At 44.7% G+C, this 16,380-nt stretch overlaps 1 protein-coding gene across 19 annotated transcripts in view; it reads left to right on the top strand.

Moving 5' to 3' along the window:
• The window catches only part of ZMIZ1 (zinc finger MIZ-type containing 1), a 439,750-nt gene that overhangs the window by 383,724 nt on the left and 39,646 nt on the right, over positions 1–16,380 (top strand). For 18 of the 19 annotated variants that reach the window (XM_072628053.1, XM_072628048.1, XM_072628046.1 and 15 more), the window contains 2 exons: positions 14,420–14,534; positions 15,825–16,042. In XM_072628053.1, the coding sequence (XP_072484154.1) occupies positions 14,420–14,534; positions 15,825–16,042 (333 nt within the window). Of the gene's footprint in view, positions 1–7,674; positions 8,598–14,419; positions 14,535–15,824; positions 16,043–16,380 lie in introns of those variants that run through there. The other variant, XM_072628059.1, reaches the window with a different exon arrangement.

Here is a 16,380-nt window from a genome sequence, read left to right as displayed (position 1 = left end):
TGGTATTGAAAGATAAAATATATTAACATTATACAAACTATATGTATATTTAATGCATTTCTGAGTTTCTTAACTTTTTCTATGTCATTTTCTGGCCGTCATATGTCATCTGCTTCTGCAAAACTCCCTAAAATTCCCATTTAATTTCTTATTCCGACCCGAGATATATCAAAACTAAGATGGGAAAAGTCATGATATGGAAGGGATAACAGTATAGCCATGTGTGGAATCCAGGACCAGAGAGGGCGGAGAGTTTTGTGATCATCACTAGAAACAGCAGCACAAGCTACCTAATTGGGGAGAATACCACAGACTTAACTGGGAAGAAAGAGAAAATAGACATGAGAAAGACATGATACAATAATGGTGGGAATCTCAGCTATTCAGGCATCCGTGAGAGCGCTCTTTCTGCCAAAAGCAGAGCTGCTGATAAATGTTTGGCTTGTCTCTACCATAGGAAGACTTATATGAATTGATACAGAGTGAAGTGAGCAGAACCCAGAAAGCAATATACACAATGACAACAACATTACAAAGAAAAACAACTTAAGAAAGACATAAGAACGCCTGTCAAGGCAATGACCAGCCATGATTCCAGAAGACTAATGATGGTACAAGTTACCTACCTCCTGACAAAGAGAGAGGTAGTGAACTCAAGGTACAGAGTGAAATATGGCCCATATAGGACTTTGTTTTGCTTGACTATGCATTTTTGATTTAAAAAAATTGACTTCTATCAAAGATAATTTAATTTCCCCAAAGATGGAGAAGACGATGAGGGAAACAGCATGCTACTCTAGACCTGATTCTGACTAAAAAAGAGAATCTGGTTGCTTAAATAGAAATGACAGGAATTTTAAAGAAGGAGTAAGTTTTCCATCTTATAATTTATGATAGAGGAGAAGAAAACTGAATGTAGTTTGACATATATCATAGATTTTGGAAGAACTGATTCCAAAAGGTTAAGAGAAAAAATAAGGAGGATCTTGTGGCTTTAAATTTTAGAAGGAAAGACATGGGTAGTTCTCAGAAATGAAATTCCAAAGATAAAAAATGGGGGATAGTTTTTATGAGGAGGGAAGAAAGAGGGCAGTAACTAAAGAAACTAATGTAGATATACAGGGAGCTCATCAAGCAACTTAAAATTTTCAAATGTGTGTGTGTGCGTCACAGAAACAAGGTAGTAAAGGATGAATTCAAAAGAGTGGCCAAGTCCTACATAAATAGTGTCAAGAATGCTATCCCATAAAATGAACCCAGATTGGTGATAAATGCTAAAGATACCAAAGAGGCTTTTTTTTTTAGCTATGTTGAAGACAAGAGGAAAATGAGAGAAAGGTTAGGACGACTGCTCAGGATGAATCCAATTAGGATAACAGATAGTAGAGAAGAGACAAAACTAGCCCTTAGCCTTCTGGAAGAAGAAGAATGGTCTCTAGGCTGGAAGGATAGGACTAGAATGGGTAATAGGGAGATAAAATTCAATTCAATATTTAAGGAGATGATCAAAGAGGACCTAACTTTGCCTTATTGTCACTAGGACCAATAAACTATACTCCAGAATATTAGAAAGAAAAAAAACTGGCGGATTGGTTGCTGAGCTGGTATTAGTGGTGTTTAAAAATTTATAGAGACTGGGGAGAGTTGTTACCATATCAGAGATGGGCAAATATCCCATTTTAAAAAAAAAGTGAAGGTAGATTCTTCAAACTATATGCTGATATACTTGACTTTAATTTCTAGTTAAAAACAAACAACCATGGATAGCGTTATTAAAAGGATGGTTTATGAAGAACCAGAAAGGGAAGCATGCATAAAGGTCATGTCACACTAAACTCTTTTTTTTTTTTTTTTGACAGTTACTAGTCTGGCTTAAATTTAGTTTAATTAAATTTCAACAAAGTATTTGACAAAGGCAGTCATGCTATCTTTGTGGAAAAAATGGAGATATTCAGGTTTGATGATAACTCTAGCTATGTAGATCCAAAACTAGTTAAATGACCAGACCCAATGACCAGGACAGTAGTCACTAATGAGTCAGTGGCATCTTGGATGCCTCCAGCAGAGTGCTGCAGTGATGTGTGCTTGACCCTATGTCATTTACCATTTTCCTTGTCATATCTACAGATGATGCAAAGCAAGTGAGTATAGCTAATTTGTTGGATGACAGAGTCAGGAGCCAAAATGATTTTGACAGGCTAGAATAATGAGCCAGATCTAACTTAGGTTTAAAAAAAAATCAACTCCACAAGTACAAAATGGAGAGTGTTGCTCTACAAATATTTAAATGGGAAGAGGGAGAAGAGTCTGAGATTTTTAGTAAATGGGAATTTACTAAAATGTGATATGACTGATATGTCAATGGTGTGACAAAGCAGCCAGAAAGACACAACCTTAGACTGCTTCAGAAAAGCATAGGGTCCAGAATGAGGGAACTGTGCTCCACTCTGGTCAGACCAAATTTGGAGTGTTATGTTCAGTTTGGAGCACTGGAGAGGATTCAGAAGAGGACCACCAGGAGTGGTCTCAAGATCATGCCATGAGAAGATACTGAAGGAACCTGTAACAGAGAAGATGGAGGGACATGACAGCTATCTTCATGTTCCAGAGGCTTTTACGTAGAACACATAGGCTCAATATGAGGGAAAGCTTCCTAACAGAGCCATTCAAAAGAAAAACAAGCATTCTCTCTTATTGAAAGATGACTTTTAGTGAATGCTATTGACAGCACATGTGGAAAAGGGACAGCTCTGAAAGAGCCAAATGGAAATGTAAAGGTCATCTAAGCCATTATCCTCATTTTATAGATAAGTCTGTAGGTTCATAGGATTTACATCAGAGAAGAAACCTTCAATAGCAACTAATTCTCAAAAGTGTGATCCCCAAGGTCAAAATTGTTTTCAAAATAATATTAAGATGTTTTAATTTCAAAATGTCAGTAGCTATAACTCCCCCCTCAAAATAAAGCTCTTAAAGAGGGAGTACTCCTCAGTCATTTTAAAGGCTATTGGGATTTTTGCTGCTGCTGATAAAGGCCCGCTGCCTCCTATTATAGAGACATTAAGTTACTTGCCAACAAGTTAAATAACAGAGCTAAAGTTTGAGTCTGGCTTCTAACTTCAAATGATTGCGATCTCCATTACAGCTTAGTATTCTTGTTCAGGTTACAGGTTACCGGTACCCAGTGACCCCTTCTAGCCTTATCATTTTTTGAGATAATCTTGTTCAAGGTATGGAAGTTATTATCCTATATTCAGATGAGACATTCAAGTCCACCAAAGTAATGCAGGAAGGGATGTGCAGGCCAGAATGTTAGTCATTTAACTGCTGCTGGAGTTGGTGGTCCTTTCCTTATGGCATGGTGATAGGTGAATTATGGGATTCCTGGTTTCTCTTTGTAACTATTGAGTTTTCCTGTGCGATAAAATCATGCATCCTCCATCATCAGAAAAATAGTTCAGGGTCATTAAGAGAGGTTGAGTGACTTGTCCTGGGTACCTCAGTCAATATGTAGTAGAGACAGGGCTTGAATCTAGACTTTCTGTTTCCAAAGTACTCTGGTGTGCGCTCCCTCTCCCTCTCCCTCTCCCTCTCCCTCTCCCTCTCCCTCCCCCCCTCCCCCTCCCCTTCTCCCTCCCCCTCCCTCCCTCTCCCTCCCTCCCTCTCTCTGTCTCTCTGTCTCTCTCTCTCTCTCTCTCTCTCTCTCTCTCTCTCTCTCTCTCTCTCTCTCTCTCTCTCTCTCTCTCTCCCTCTCCCTCTCCCTCTCCCTCTCCCTCTCCCTCTCCCTCTCCCTCTCCCCCTCCCCTCTCTCCCTCTCTCCCTTCCCCTCCCCCTCTCTCCCTCTCTCCCTTCCCCTCTCCCTCTCTCCCTCCCCCTCCCCCTCCCCCTCCCCCCTCTCTCCCTCCCCCTCCCCCCCTCTCTCTCCCTTCCTCTTTTCCCTTCCTTTTTTTCTACCACTATGCATTGTCCATCAACAATAAGCAAATAAAAACAATCAGGTATTAACAAATTAGAAGAGGTCCCCTGCCTTCTCCTTATTTCCACACCTCCACCCTCACACAATTAGATGGTTGAAGCTTTTTTTTCTTTGCTTAAAACTCCCATGTTTCCTTGCTGTCTGGAAGATTCAATTTTGTCCCATTTGTGCTGGGCAAAAAGGATTCCATTTGAGAGTAAAAGATGTAAGGATTAGAAAGTAAAAAGCCACTTGGGGCTTAGAGGCCTTTTTGATACATCAAGGGAATCTCACGTCTACGCTACTAGTGCCATATTGGGTGACCCTGAGCAAGTGCTTTAAGTTGTCTGTGCCTAAGCTGCCACACTGGTGGAAAGAGGATGATGACACATAACCTGTCCCTGCTTCGCAAAGATGTTGAAAGAATTAAGGAAGCGTTTTGGGAAAGTCCAACCTTCTAAGCAAGTTCTTTTCTTTCTTTTTTTAAACAGTAGCATTTTTGCTAATTCAGAAGGCTGAATTTCAATTCAGAGGAGCAAGCCTAGATAATAGAGGAGTTTTGAAAAAACAGCAAGATGATGGCATTTAAGTATGTGCCTGTATGTGTCAGACCAAATGCCAGCAGAACACAGCTAAGAACATGCCTGACCTATTCAGTGCTTGGCACATAGTAGGCATTAATTATTTATTGACTTCAATAGAATCCTGTCATAGTAAGACTGTTAAAATTCATTGATTCATAAGTGAAGCCTGGTTGTAATAGATCGTAATTCTGGTCTTGGTTTGGAGATACAGTTCTGCCCCTAATTGGCTTTATGCCCTTGGACAAGTCCCTTTATCTCCTATTCTCGATTTACTCCTCAGTAAAAATGGATGGGTATAGGGAGGGGAGTGAACAATCTAACAGTGTCCTCTCTGTCACACCGGCTTACTGTAGGAACAGAATGAGATAAAGTGCCAAAGTACTATACAAGTGTAAGAGATTATATTCATTATCCACCCACACTGTTCATATGCAAATAAGGGCTGCTAACTTAATTTTAAAACATTTGAGCTCTAAATAGGTTAAATAAATCTTGTTTACCCTATTAATTTAATTAGTAAATCCTTTCTTCATGGATGGTAAATTTCAGCTTGGAATTATCACACATTCTGAATCAATAGTGTGTACATTAAGGAGATATTATAGTCTTATCAGATACCTGTCTGGTGAGAGAAAAGGACCCATGGAAAACAAAATCCCCATCCCCAGACCTTTCCCTTTTTTGGGGCTCTAATGAGCCCTCATTTTCATAGGCTCGGTCAATACTTGAGGTCTGCCACTTTTGCAGTCAGTGATACCAGTGGTCAAAGGTATTTCCTCCAATCTATAGGAAACAAAGCATCAACTCCAAGAGGGAGGTTCTGAGGATGAATCAATTCCTGCTCCCTCAATTTGAGTTTCCTAAATGCTTGGATTCTTCTTGGTTTTTTTTTTTCTTTCCTATTAAAACAGACACACAAACAAAAACTCTAATATGCTGTTAGATGCTCAAGTTTCTAAGTTTCACCGCAGGGAGAAAAGGAAATAGTCCCCAGTAATTGTGGTGATGGAGAGGCTCTCTAATGGCTCACTGAAATTAAAGAGGGTTGGAGCTTCAACTCCAATCTCTGGGCTCAGTGTTTCATTAGTGGTAGCAACAAAAGCTCTGCTCAATAGACAGTGTGTTAAGAACCTGTACAGATGTATCAGGGAAATTAATTAGGGCCTGACAATGCCTTTAATGGGAATTGGTTATTTCTCCCAAATAAAGAGGCAATTAGAAGAGGAAAAAATAATATCAGACCAGCCAGGGGGCTCCCCCTTTTTGCCCCACCCCCTTCACCAGTAGATCCAAATGATCACCTGAGGGAGAAACTCCTACATTATTAAAGATTGGTAAAATAATACCAACTTGCATTTGACTAGCACCTTATGCAGAATGCTTCTTTTATTGCTTGGTCATGTACAACTCTTCAGACCTTTGGGGTTTTCTTGGCAAAGAAACTGGAGTGGTTTTGGCATTCTCTTCTCCAGTTCATTTTACAGATGAGGAAACTGAGGTAAACAGGGTTAAGTGACTTGCCCAGGGTCCCACAACTAGGAAGTGTCTGAGGCCAGATATGAACTCAGGAAGATGAGTCTTCTTGATTCCAGGTTTGTAACTCTAGCAGCCCTTGAATGTTTCTGTATCATTATCATTAACTTGTCCTTCACTGTGGGGTTAGGCATTGTGCTGGGTACTAGGGAGACTGTGATCCTCATAACCATCTTTTAAAGTAAGTAAGAAGTGATATTATTTGGATATGATAGGTTAGGGGAGGAGGATTATACTTGTAATTTCATCTAGGTGGGACCTGGCCCTACTCATCTGCAACTCAGGGTCCTGAGAGACTGGCCTGGAGCACTGGGAGGTTAAATGACTGACTTTATAGTGTAAAGGCAGACTGTCCCCAGAAACTGACCTGATTCTATGGCTGGTCTCTATCCACTATAGACACACCACAACTGCCTCTCCCCTGGATATGTTAGGACATATTCTGGTATGGTGTTATTGCGCATATACATATAGAAAGTGATTGGGCCATCCATATGCGGCTGTGATGCGGTTGCATGGTTAGTATAAACTGTGGTTTTATGGTTGGGATATGATATGCTATATGGCTAGACTGCTATGGAATTATGATTAGGTGGTGCTATTATCTCGAATCATTCTTTGAATGAGCTATGACTGGGCAATAATGGTCGGATAGGATATGATGTGGCAGTAACAGATGCAAATGAATTTCTCAGAGCCCCCATCCATATAGCTGGGGCTCTGTTAGCCTAGCATTGGGACCACTTGCTAGTGCCAGTGACCACCATTACCTTTAAGATGCCTTAAAGCAGTATCTGATTTGTTGAGTAAATTCAAGCATGGGGGCACCCCCTCAGAATCTCAGCCCTCCTACTTCCCAAACTTAAACACACTTTCCCAAGCCCTCATTCTCCCCCTTCCTCCAATTCCCCCTCCCCATGCTCCTCGTTCTCCCACTCTCCCTTCCCTTTCTCTCCTCTCATCTCTCCTCTCCTTTTCCCTTGTCCTCTCCCCCCTTCTATCTCCCCTCTTTCCTTTCCTTCCATCTCCCCTCTCCTCCTGGGAGGTCTAATTCAAAGTTTAGAAAAGCAACCTCTCCTCCCTCCCTGGTCAGGCCCCTCCCAGCTGCCCTCTGCCTCCGCACCCGCCCTCGCTGCCCTCTGCAGTCTCTGGTTTTAGCGTCGTGTCTGGTTTGCTGTCTGCCCTCCTGCCTCTGAGGAGATGTCTCCACTTGGGCAGGGAAGACCAGACAAAATTGAGAGGAGTTGCCTCCGATTAAAAGTGGGGGTGGGGTCAAGCTAGGGCTTCTATGTGTGTGCCCCCCAGACTCAGGAGCCAGAGCCCCCTGAATTCCAAAGCCCACCCTCGGAAATCCATCTCGCTGCTGATTTTTTAAATCTCTCACACCCCACCTCTCCGCCGTGCTCCAGCAAGCGCGTGTGTGTGCGCGCGTGTCTGTGTGTGTGTGTGTGTGTGTGTGTGTGTGTGTGTGTGTGAGCTCGCGTGACTTTAGGAAGAGGCAAAATTGTCGTCGTTCCTCCCCCCCCCCCCCCCCCCCCCCTTTGGAGTGTCAATTAGCTCCCTCTATCTCGGAAATGCGAGCGCCTCCAAGCTTCCCCGGCGCCGCCGCCTCCCTGCCGCTCCACCTCCAGCCCGTGAGTCAGTCTCGCCCGCTGACGGCCGCCCGCGTGGCGCAGGGGCCCGGGCCAGAGCCCCCTCCTTTCTCCCCGCCCCCGGGGGGCGGCTGCTGCTCGTCGCTCGCTCGGCAGCCCCCTCCCCGATCTCCCACCTCAGTCGAGCCAGGGCACTGCCGGCCCCGCCGGGAACAAAGGCGGAGGGAGGGGAAGGAGGCTCCGGGCTCGCTGGGAACAATGAGCTGCGGGCTCCCCGGGGACCGCGGCGGAGGCGGCGGCGGCTGCGAGCCGGTGCGTACGGATCGAGATCGCCGGGGCCGAGGAAGGCGCCGCCGCTAGGATGCGCGCCCGCCCGGGGCGGGTGGATCGGGGGGCCGCTGGCTGGGGGCTACGGGAGCCCCCGGTACAGGGCCGACGGGAGCCCCGGGGGGTGGCAGGAGCAGCGCGACCCACGTGCCACTGGCTCCCCACCTCCGATTGATCCCTGGCGGGCAATAAAGATTAACCTCGAGCCGGAGCCGCGGGACTGCGAAGCAGCCTTTCTAGAAACACAAACAAACTGCCAGCCTCCGCCAGTCGCTTCTTTCTGGGAAGAGAACAGGTGGCGTGCGAGGCACGGATAGACAGACAGCGAGGTGACCCAGCCAAGCAGGGACTGTCACCGTCACCGCGTGCCCGGGCCCTGCCCCAGGGATCGAGGATTCCTGGGCTGCCAGCAGGGAAGTGCCACCACCTCCACCTCCACGGTCGGGCGGGGCAGATCCTCAGCTGCTGTGTCTTCAGCCCCAGGGAAGGCACCCTCTCTGGCATTTTGTGCCCCTCGGCCTGCACGGGGACACGTTTCTCTACCGAGAGGGGAGATAAATTACACAGATAGAGATCTGTACCTGTGCGTACATGCCTCCTGCCTGTGTATGTATGCATGCCTCCTTTATGTATGTGTGTGCATGCACGTGTAGAGGGGTGTGCCCTCGGGGTTATCCCAGCGTTCTGTCTTAACTTTGTCGTTGGCTGTGGGATTGTCATCCAAAATGCAGGTGCTTTATTCAGTAATCATAATTACAACCGATTCCGGCTTGGTTGTATGGGGATGGGGGAAGGATGAGATTGAAAAAGGGATGTTTCTCCACCCGGAAAAATGAGGGCTAACAACACCTGTGGCTTGGTGGAACACTGGGACCTATCAGTGCCGCTGTTTGAATTTTGTTGTGTGAGCCCCTTACAGAATTCCCAGATGACCTGGGGTTCATAACCTCCCTCCTGTTTCCTCCATGCCTTCCCCAGGGTTTTGCTGTTTAAGCAGCTGCCTCCTTCCTCTCCAAAAGCGACTTCCAGCCTTTGAGTGTGAGGAGTCCCTCCTTCCCCACCCCAGCCCTGGGTTTGGCTGCTCTCCCTACGAGGGCAAACAGATCTTACCTTGGGGAGCCCAGGTGTTGCATTTTTTAATGGTAGACTGTCTGCAACTGACTAAAATGGAAACCTAGAGTGTTTGGGAATTGTGTATTGGGGTGGCCCGAATTTATAGGGAGAAAGGACTTTGAAGATGAAGGAGGTGAGAAGTCATATTGTTGCTGATTTATCTTACCGAGATGGTTGTGGAGCCGGATGCCTGCCATCTCTTTTCCCAATTGGAAAAAATTATCAAAGAAATTTCTCCTGTGCTATTAGTTCCCCTTTCATATTCATTGACATAGAGGTATATATTATATTCCTTGATTTGTCAAAAAAAAAAAAAAAAGATTTTGCTGGGAGGAACAGGCTTCTGGTTGCTCTAGCTACCAAGCCTTTGTCCCCTTCCACCCTCCAACCTACCGAGGTAAGAAGGTATTAACCAATATCCAATATCCCAATATTAAATGAGTCTTTTCAGAAGCAGAAAGTCAGCAGTGTTGCTATAGGTCCTTAGGGTCAGTGAGCAGGAAGTAAGTGTACCAAGTTTCCAGAGCATAATTTTCTCAGAATTTTCCATCCCAAATCCTCACTTCGGATCGTAGATTTCTGGTCCAAAAAGACCAGATTACAGATTATTTATGGTTCTCAAAGTATGGTCAAGGGGCCCCCCCAAGATCCTTTCTAGAGGTCCACAAGGTCTTAATTATTTTCATGCTAATACTAAGATATTTTAATTGCTAATGTGATAAATATGAATAAATAGAAATCACATAAACAAAAACCTTGGGAGAAGAGCCCTTGATGATTTTTAAGAGTAGAAAGGGGTCCTGAGATCAGAAAGTCTGAGAACCAACTATCTAGATGAATCCCTATTACCTAAGAAGGAGACTTGAGTCCCAAAGAGGATCACACAGTTTAAGAAGTGACATTTCCAGGGTTAGAACCCTGATTTCCTCTGATTTCCAAATCCGGTACTCTTTCCACTATACTAGGCTGCATATTTTAGGTGGTAAGCTTAACATTGAAAGAGGAGAGGAGAAAATTTTGTGTCTGCTCCAGAGAGTAAAGTCCCAGTAGAATATAAGCTTCTTGGGAGGTAGAACAGACAACAACAGTTTTTGTCCTTTGCTAAATGCTTACTGATTGATAGCTTAATCCAGCAGTAGGCTTCAGATGCTTCTTCAATTCTAGAAAGTCAGGTTGAAAAACTGGCACATCCTGGCTTCAAGGACCAGCTTGGCTGTAGGCTTGAGTCCTCAAGGACAGGTGGATTATGCCCCCAGCCAGACTGCCCTGAAAAGAGTGGTTTACTGTTCCTTTGTAGTCTCCAGGGAAATTGATTGGTTTGGGTCCAACCCCATCATATTATGGACAGAAAAATTGAGACCTAGAGAGGAGACTTGCCCAAGATCATACCTATTTAATCACGGTACATGTGGATCTTGTGTAGGAGATAGGGGTAAGTACTCAAATGCAGGATTTTTAGAAGGGCTGACCTCAGACTGAAATCCTTGGGTTTTCAAAGGGGTAAGGTCCCTTTATTGTTATCTATCATTCTCTCTCCTGGCTTCCCCAATGCCTTTCTCCCTTTTTTCAGACAATCCAGATATTACCCATTCCTTAAGGTCCACCTTTCCCATGAAACCTTCTTTAAACCAGTCCCATGTCTCTCTCTCCTCTAAGCTCTTAGCTTTTGCTTTTGGTGCTTACCATCTACTGCCAGATAATAGCTGTTAGTATCTTCCCAAGGTCAAAAGGTCAGGGGTCATATTTTGGAGTTCTCACTGAATTGTGCCCTGATCATACCTTATCTGGAGCGATGTGTACAGTTCATGAAAGGACATTGATCAGCTGCACTGCCCAGAGGTGGGCAACCAGCATGGTGAAGGTCCCATACAAAAGTATGTTGAAGGAACTGGGAATGGTTAGCCAGGAGAAGAAGAGATGTTAGGGGAGATGTGATAACTTAGCAAGTGCTTGAAGGACTATCAAAACCAAAAAAGGGATTGGACTTAATTGGCTTGCCCTCAGAGAGCAGAAGTAGGAGCCTTGGATTTGAAGTTGTAGAGGGTCACATTTCCAATGGATGCTGGGGAAAACTTCCTAACAATTAGTAGAACTAATTAGAAACAATCTGTCTCAGTTGGTGGTGGGTTCTCCTGTACTTGATATTTTCAGGCCAATTCAGGTGATGGCTTATCCAGGGTGCTGTGGAAGGGATTCCTTTCCAGGTTGGACTTAGGCACAGGTGCCAGCGCTGATGTTTGGACTAGACAGACTCTGATTTTGTGATATTTTTCAAATGAACCAATCTGTCAATGAGACACACTATTTTTCAACAGAAGGAAGATTACTTTTAAAATGCTCACATGCTCAGTCACCTGATCCCCATTAAAATTTCCTGCAAAAGGTGAGCCAACCCTTCTCCTCATATACGAGGTCTTAGCAGGGACCTTCAGAATGTAGTTGAGTAACTGACCCAGATGAGTTAAATCAAGAAAGGTGATCTGTGCATGGTGTTTATACTTAGCTCACCTCACTCCTGTCCAAAATCATTTAATCAGATGAGTAGACTTTCAGGTGGTCTGTTGCAAATTTTCTTCTCTTTTGGGAGTCCACTGAAATGACATCAGACCCCCATGTTTCTGGTGGGACAGCTCTTATAAAGTCATCTTAATTGGAAGATTTAGGGACTCTGGTTTCTGTCTATCCAGCCCCTCTCTCTCTGGAGTCTTGGCAGCTACAGTTCTGTATCATTCTCCTCTTCATCCACTGCAGGCTAGTATTCCCTTGCATATCAAGGACAAAGGCTGAGAATACAGGCACTTCAAAACACTGCCCCTGCCCTCAAGCATAAGCTTGGTATATAGACTCAAAAGATGTTTAGCCAAGCAAGGCAACATATGCCCAGTGTATTGGTGCCCAATGAATGGTGCAAATAAGATATGCTGTAAAAGCTCTCAAAGAGGCCTTGGGAATTGAGCCTAGGCCTTGAAGGAGTGGTAATATTTCACTAATTAGTAAGCATTGATTAAGTGCCTGTTTTGTCTGAGGCGCTGCTTAAGACTCTGATGCTATAAAGGGAGAACATTGCCTCAAGAAGCTTACATTCTATTTCGGGGCCACAACTTGTAGTTAAATTGATACAAAGTAATTTCCCTGGAGGAAGGCACTAGCACTTGGGAGATCAGGAAAGGATGGATGGATGGATGGATGGATGGATGGATGGATGGATGGATAGATGGATGGATGAGGGAAGGAAGGACAGAATGGAAACACATTCATCAAACATTTACTATGTACCAAGGACAGTGCTATGTGCCAAGAATACAAGTACAAAAGCAAATATAGTCTGCCTTCCAAGAGCTTACATTATTGTTGTGGTGGCTACACACAAAAGGTGGTGATTGCCAGGATGGAGCACTTTGTTCTGGAAAGTGATCCCCACAAGGTCCCTATAAGATCATGGGGGGGGCTGTTGGAGGAGTATATTGACAAGCTGTCCAGGAGTAATGACAAAATTGATGGGTCTCAGTTCATGGTCCCAGAACTGGGAAGAGTAGAGGGGAGGATATACCCATGGTGGGAAGGAGTGGTTTACTAGGAGACATCCATAGCAGAGAGAATGAAGTAAAGTGTGGTGGCTGGGACTTCCCTGAAATAGTGATCTGGGCAATTACCAACGGGAGAGTGGGGCAGGAGTCCTCAGGTAGGAAGTAGAGCTTGAATTAAACTTTGAGGGAAGTTTGGATTTCTAAAAGGAGAGAGAATAGTCTAGACTTGTGTAATGTTGTATGTGAGGGGCAGCATGATCTTAGAATGTATGAAGGAGAATAATGTATAATGAGACTCAAAAGAATGGGAGAGGAGACGTTCTAGGTAAGGAGAACCAAAATAAGCAAAGGTCAGAATGTTCATGGGCATGTGTGGGGAGTGATTTTGAAGCTAGCAGTGAAGGGTAGGTGGTGGAAGACCTGGCTGAGGGAGTTGGATTTGATTCTGAAGGCATCCGGGAGCAAATGAAGATTCTTGGCTAGGAAGGAATAATGAGATTGTACAAAAGAGCGTTTAAGGGAAATGGATCTGGTAGCCATGTGTATCATGAATAGGAGGGGTAAGCTATTAAGGACAGGGGAACCAATAGTTCCTAGGTGTAAAATGGCAGGGGCATGATCTGGGAGGTGGGGAGCAAAGGTCGGGATGTCAGAGGAAATGGAATTGAGATTAAAATATTCCCCTTTGACTAGAAGGAGAAAACTCTCCCTGCCCATCAGTGCCTGGGAAATAGAAATTGGTACTCATCAAGAGTTGGACATCACACAAGGGTTTACTATATGGGAAAACAGGTATATGTTGAAGAATTATGGGAGCAGATCTGTCCAGGCACTTTGGCTAGCATAGGAAAGAAGTGGGAGGTAAATAGTAGAGATGTAGGTAGTGATCCAATTATGAAGAGTCTTGAATGCCAGGCCAGAGGATTTTGGCTTCAGCAGGGAAGCCCTTGAAAGTTCATGAGCAGAGCATTAACCAAGATGAAAACTGTTTTAAAAAGATTAGTCCCAGGTCCTTTGACCCCTCCGAACCTCAGTTTCCTTCATTGTAAAATGAGGGAGGGGTGGTGTCAGGCTTATTTTTTTAGATAAATTTTTATGGATATCTTTTGTTTTTACATCACCTATCTTTCCCACTGTTGACTGGATGATTTCTAAGGATACTTTAGCTCTAGTTCTCTATGATTTTATATTTTTTCCACTGTCTTTGACACAACTACTTGGCTGCTAAGCTCCTGGTTTTACATAACAGGTACCAACTGCTGCTCGTTTAGGCATTGAATCAAGAACCAAGCACCTAGTTCAGATCATCATTGGAGAAAAATCCTAGGGACTTTGCCTGTCTTGGGGCAGAGGGCTGACTTAAGGGTCCTCCTCTCCCCGTGGCTTCTGTGGAATAGCTGGAGCCCAGACTTTTCAGGGGACAGAGTTGGAGAGGAAAAATTCAAGACAACAGGTTTCAATACGCTTGCTGTGTTTGAGCCAGTGTTCTCCTGTGTAGCTTAACCCACCACCATGCCCCTCTTTCCCCTTATAGTCTTGGAATTGCATCCAGGGGTGAATGACTTAATTCTTCTGTCTTGAAGCAAGGAGTAAAGTCATATTCCCAGCAGCAGCTCATCTCCTTGGCCACATCATGGTGCAGGCATGTGTGTTAGGTTCTAGGCTTCAGGTCTCTATGGAGATGGACTCCACAGCCCCTGGTGCAGGCTATGTACTTGGGAGTGAGCCCTTGCTACCCAAGATACCCTGAAGAACTGTCGCCCCCCATATCTCTGTTTCCTCCTACAGTGATGGGTCGTTCCCCTATGACTCTGTTCCTTGGCAGCAGAACACCAACCAGCCACCAGGATCCCTTTCCGTGGTCACTACTGTTTGGGGAGTGACTAACACGTCCCAGAGCCAGGTAAGAGTTGGACTCTGTCCCTCCCTTGATTCTTCCTTCACGCTTCACAGATACGAAAATCCCTTGGTTAATATCCTTACATTCCAAGGGACTTCGAATGCCATCCTCAGGCTACCAGGATGTGATCAAGCTAGGAAATACTTTGGTTTAAGTACATTCAAGTATTCTTTAAATAACCAGGAATTAGCACTGGGGAAACCTTTTCTCATCATCAGACCCTGCCCCTGTTTACCCTCCTATCAGGAAGGATTCTACTTCCAGAGGGAAGGGTGCTCTTCAGCTACACTGTGGACTGGGTCTAGAGCACTTGCCATTGATTTAATATGACAAGGTGGTAGTCTAGTAGATATTAGTCCCTTACCCCATATGAACCTCACTTTGGCTATATGAGAAGCATGGCATCCCATTTGTCACAGACCATATGAAGCAGTGGGTGGACTAAGGGTATGTGCTTTGCAAGACCTTCTTGGACTAATCTGTCCATGAATTGACTGCTGCAAAATCAAGTGACTTAAACCTCGGTGAACGAGCATATCCTATCCTGTTCTATATACTGATCTTTCCACCATCCCCCTTCTCTTGATCAGAGTCACCCAGTCTTTATTGAGCACCTACTATTTGCTCACTCTTATGCTAGGCGCTGTGGAGAATAACAGAGGTATAAACCACAATCCCTTCCCTCAAGGACCTTGTTTAAGAAGACAGAATTAGCATAGGAACACAGGACGTGCCATGCAAGACTCTTTCCTCAACAGCAGCCTTGATGGAGGGCTCTGCTGATATCACCTGCTAGTTTAAAGAAGTCTCAGCTCCTCTCAGTAGCCATTCATGTCTCTGTCATTCAGATAAGTGTCTGAACTCTCAGAATACATTTCTGTCTCCTTGAGAGTAATGAGTTCATTAAGTTTATGATCTGCTGGGCAAAAATAAAAAAAACAAACACCAAACCCTTCATTTGATTTGTTCTATGTAGACCTTACTTGAGTTTCAGTGAAGACCTCTTCCTTCCCATCTTTTGGGATCTGTTGTACCATATCCACAGTTCTACAGGTTTCAAACCTTTCTTCTCTCAGCCTTCAGTTATTTAGACTAACAAGTCTTCATCTTCAGTCTGTTCTAACAGAGAAACGCCCTCTCAATAAATTAGGGCACAGCAAAAGACACAATCTAATACATCTTCCCTCCTTTTCCAACTCCCCTGGGGCATTCTTCCTTCCCTCTTCTGTTCCCTCATCATTTCTCATCTTTCCCCCTTTTGGTTACCAGTATGACCATTATTTTTCTTCACAGGTCCTAGGAAACCCCATGGCCAATGCCAACAATCCTATGAATCCCGGCGGAAACCCCATGGCTTCTGGAATGACGACTAGCAACCCTGGTATCAACTCCCCCCAGTTTGCTGGGCAGCAGCAGCAGTTTTCAGCCAAGGCGGGCTCCACTCAGCCCTACATCCAGCAGGGAATGTATGGGCGGCCCAACTACGCGGGCAGTGGAGGGTTCGGGGGCAGGTGAGAAGAACAGGGGACCCTGAAGGCCAATGGCGTAGACCAGACATTTATACTTGGGCTTAGTGGCCTTACAGAAGCGGCATGCCAAGCAATCATATGCCCACTTTCATTTAGAGTTTGTCCCAATAGTAAAAGCTCCCTTCCTTTCCTCAAAAATCATTATTGACCATGAACCTCAATATCAGCCCAGCATCAGGAGAGTCAAAATGTCATGAGAGTGTTGGTCTAGAGAAGACCTGGATGAAAGTCTAGATGGCATCCTTATCAAAATTTCAGATTGTGTGAACCTGATGGGCATAGTTGACCTGTTGGGTAACAGAATCCAGATTGGAAAAGAC

The sequence above is a fragment of the Notamacropus eugenii genome, chromosome 1, assembly GCF_028372415.1.
Source record: "Notamacropus eugenii isolate mMacEug1 chromosome 1, mMacEug1.pri_v2, whole genome shotgun sequence".
NCBI classification, from domain to species: domain Eukaryota; kingdom Metazoa; phylum Chordata; class Mammalia; order Diprotodontia; family Macropodidae; genus Notamacropus; species Notamacropus eugenii.
Note: the sequence above shows the minus strand (reverse complement) of the source record. Positions and strands in the feature narration are given on the sequence as shown.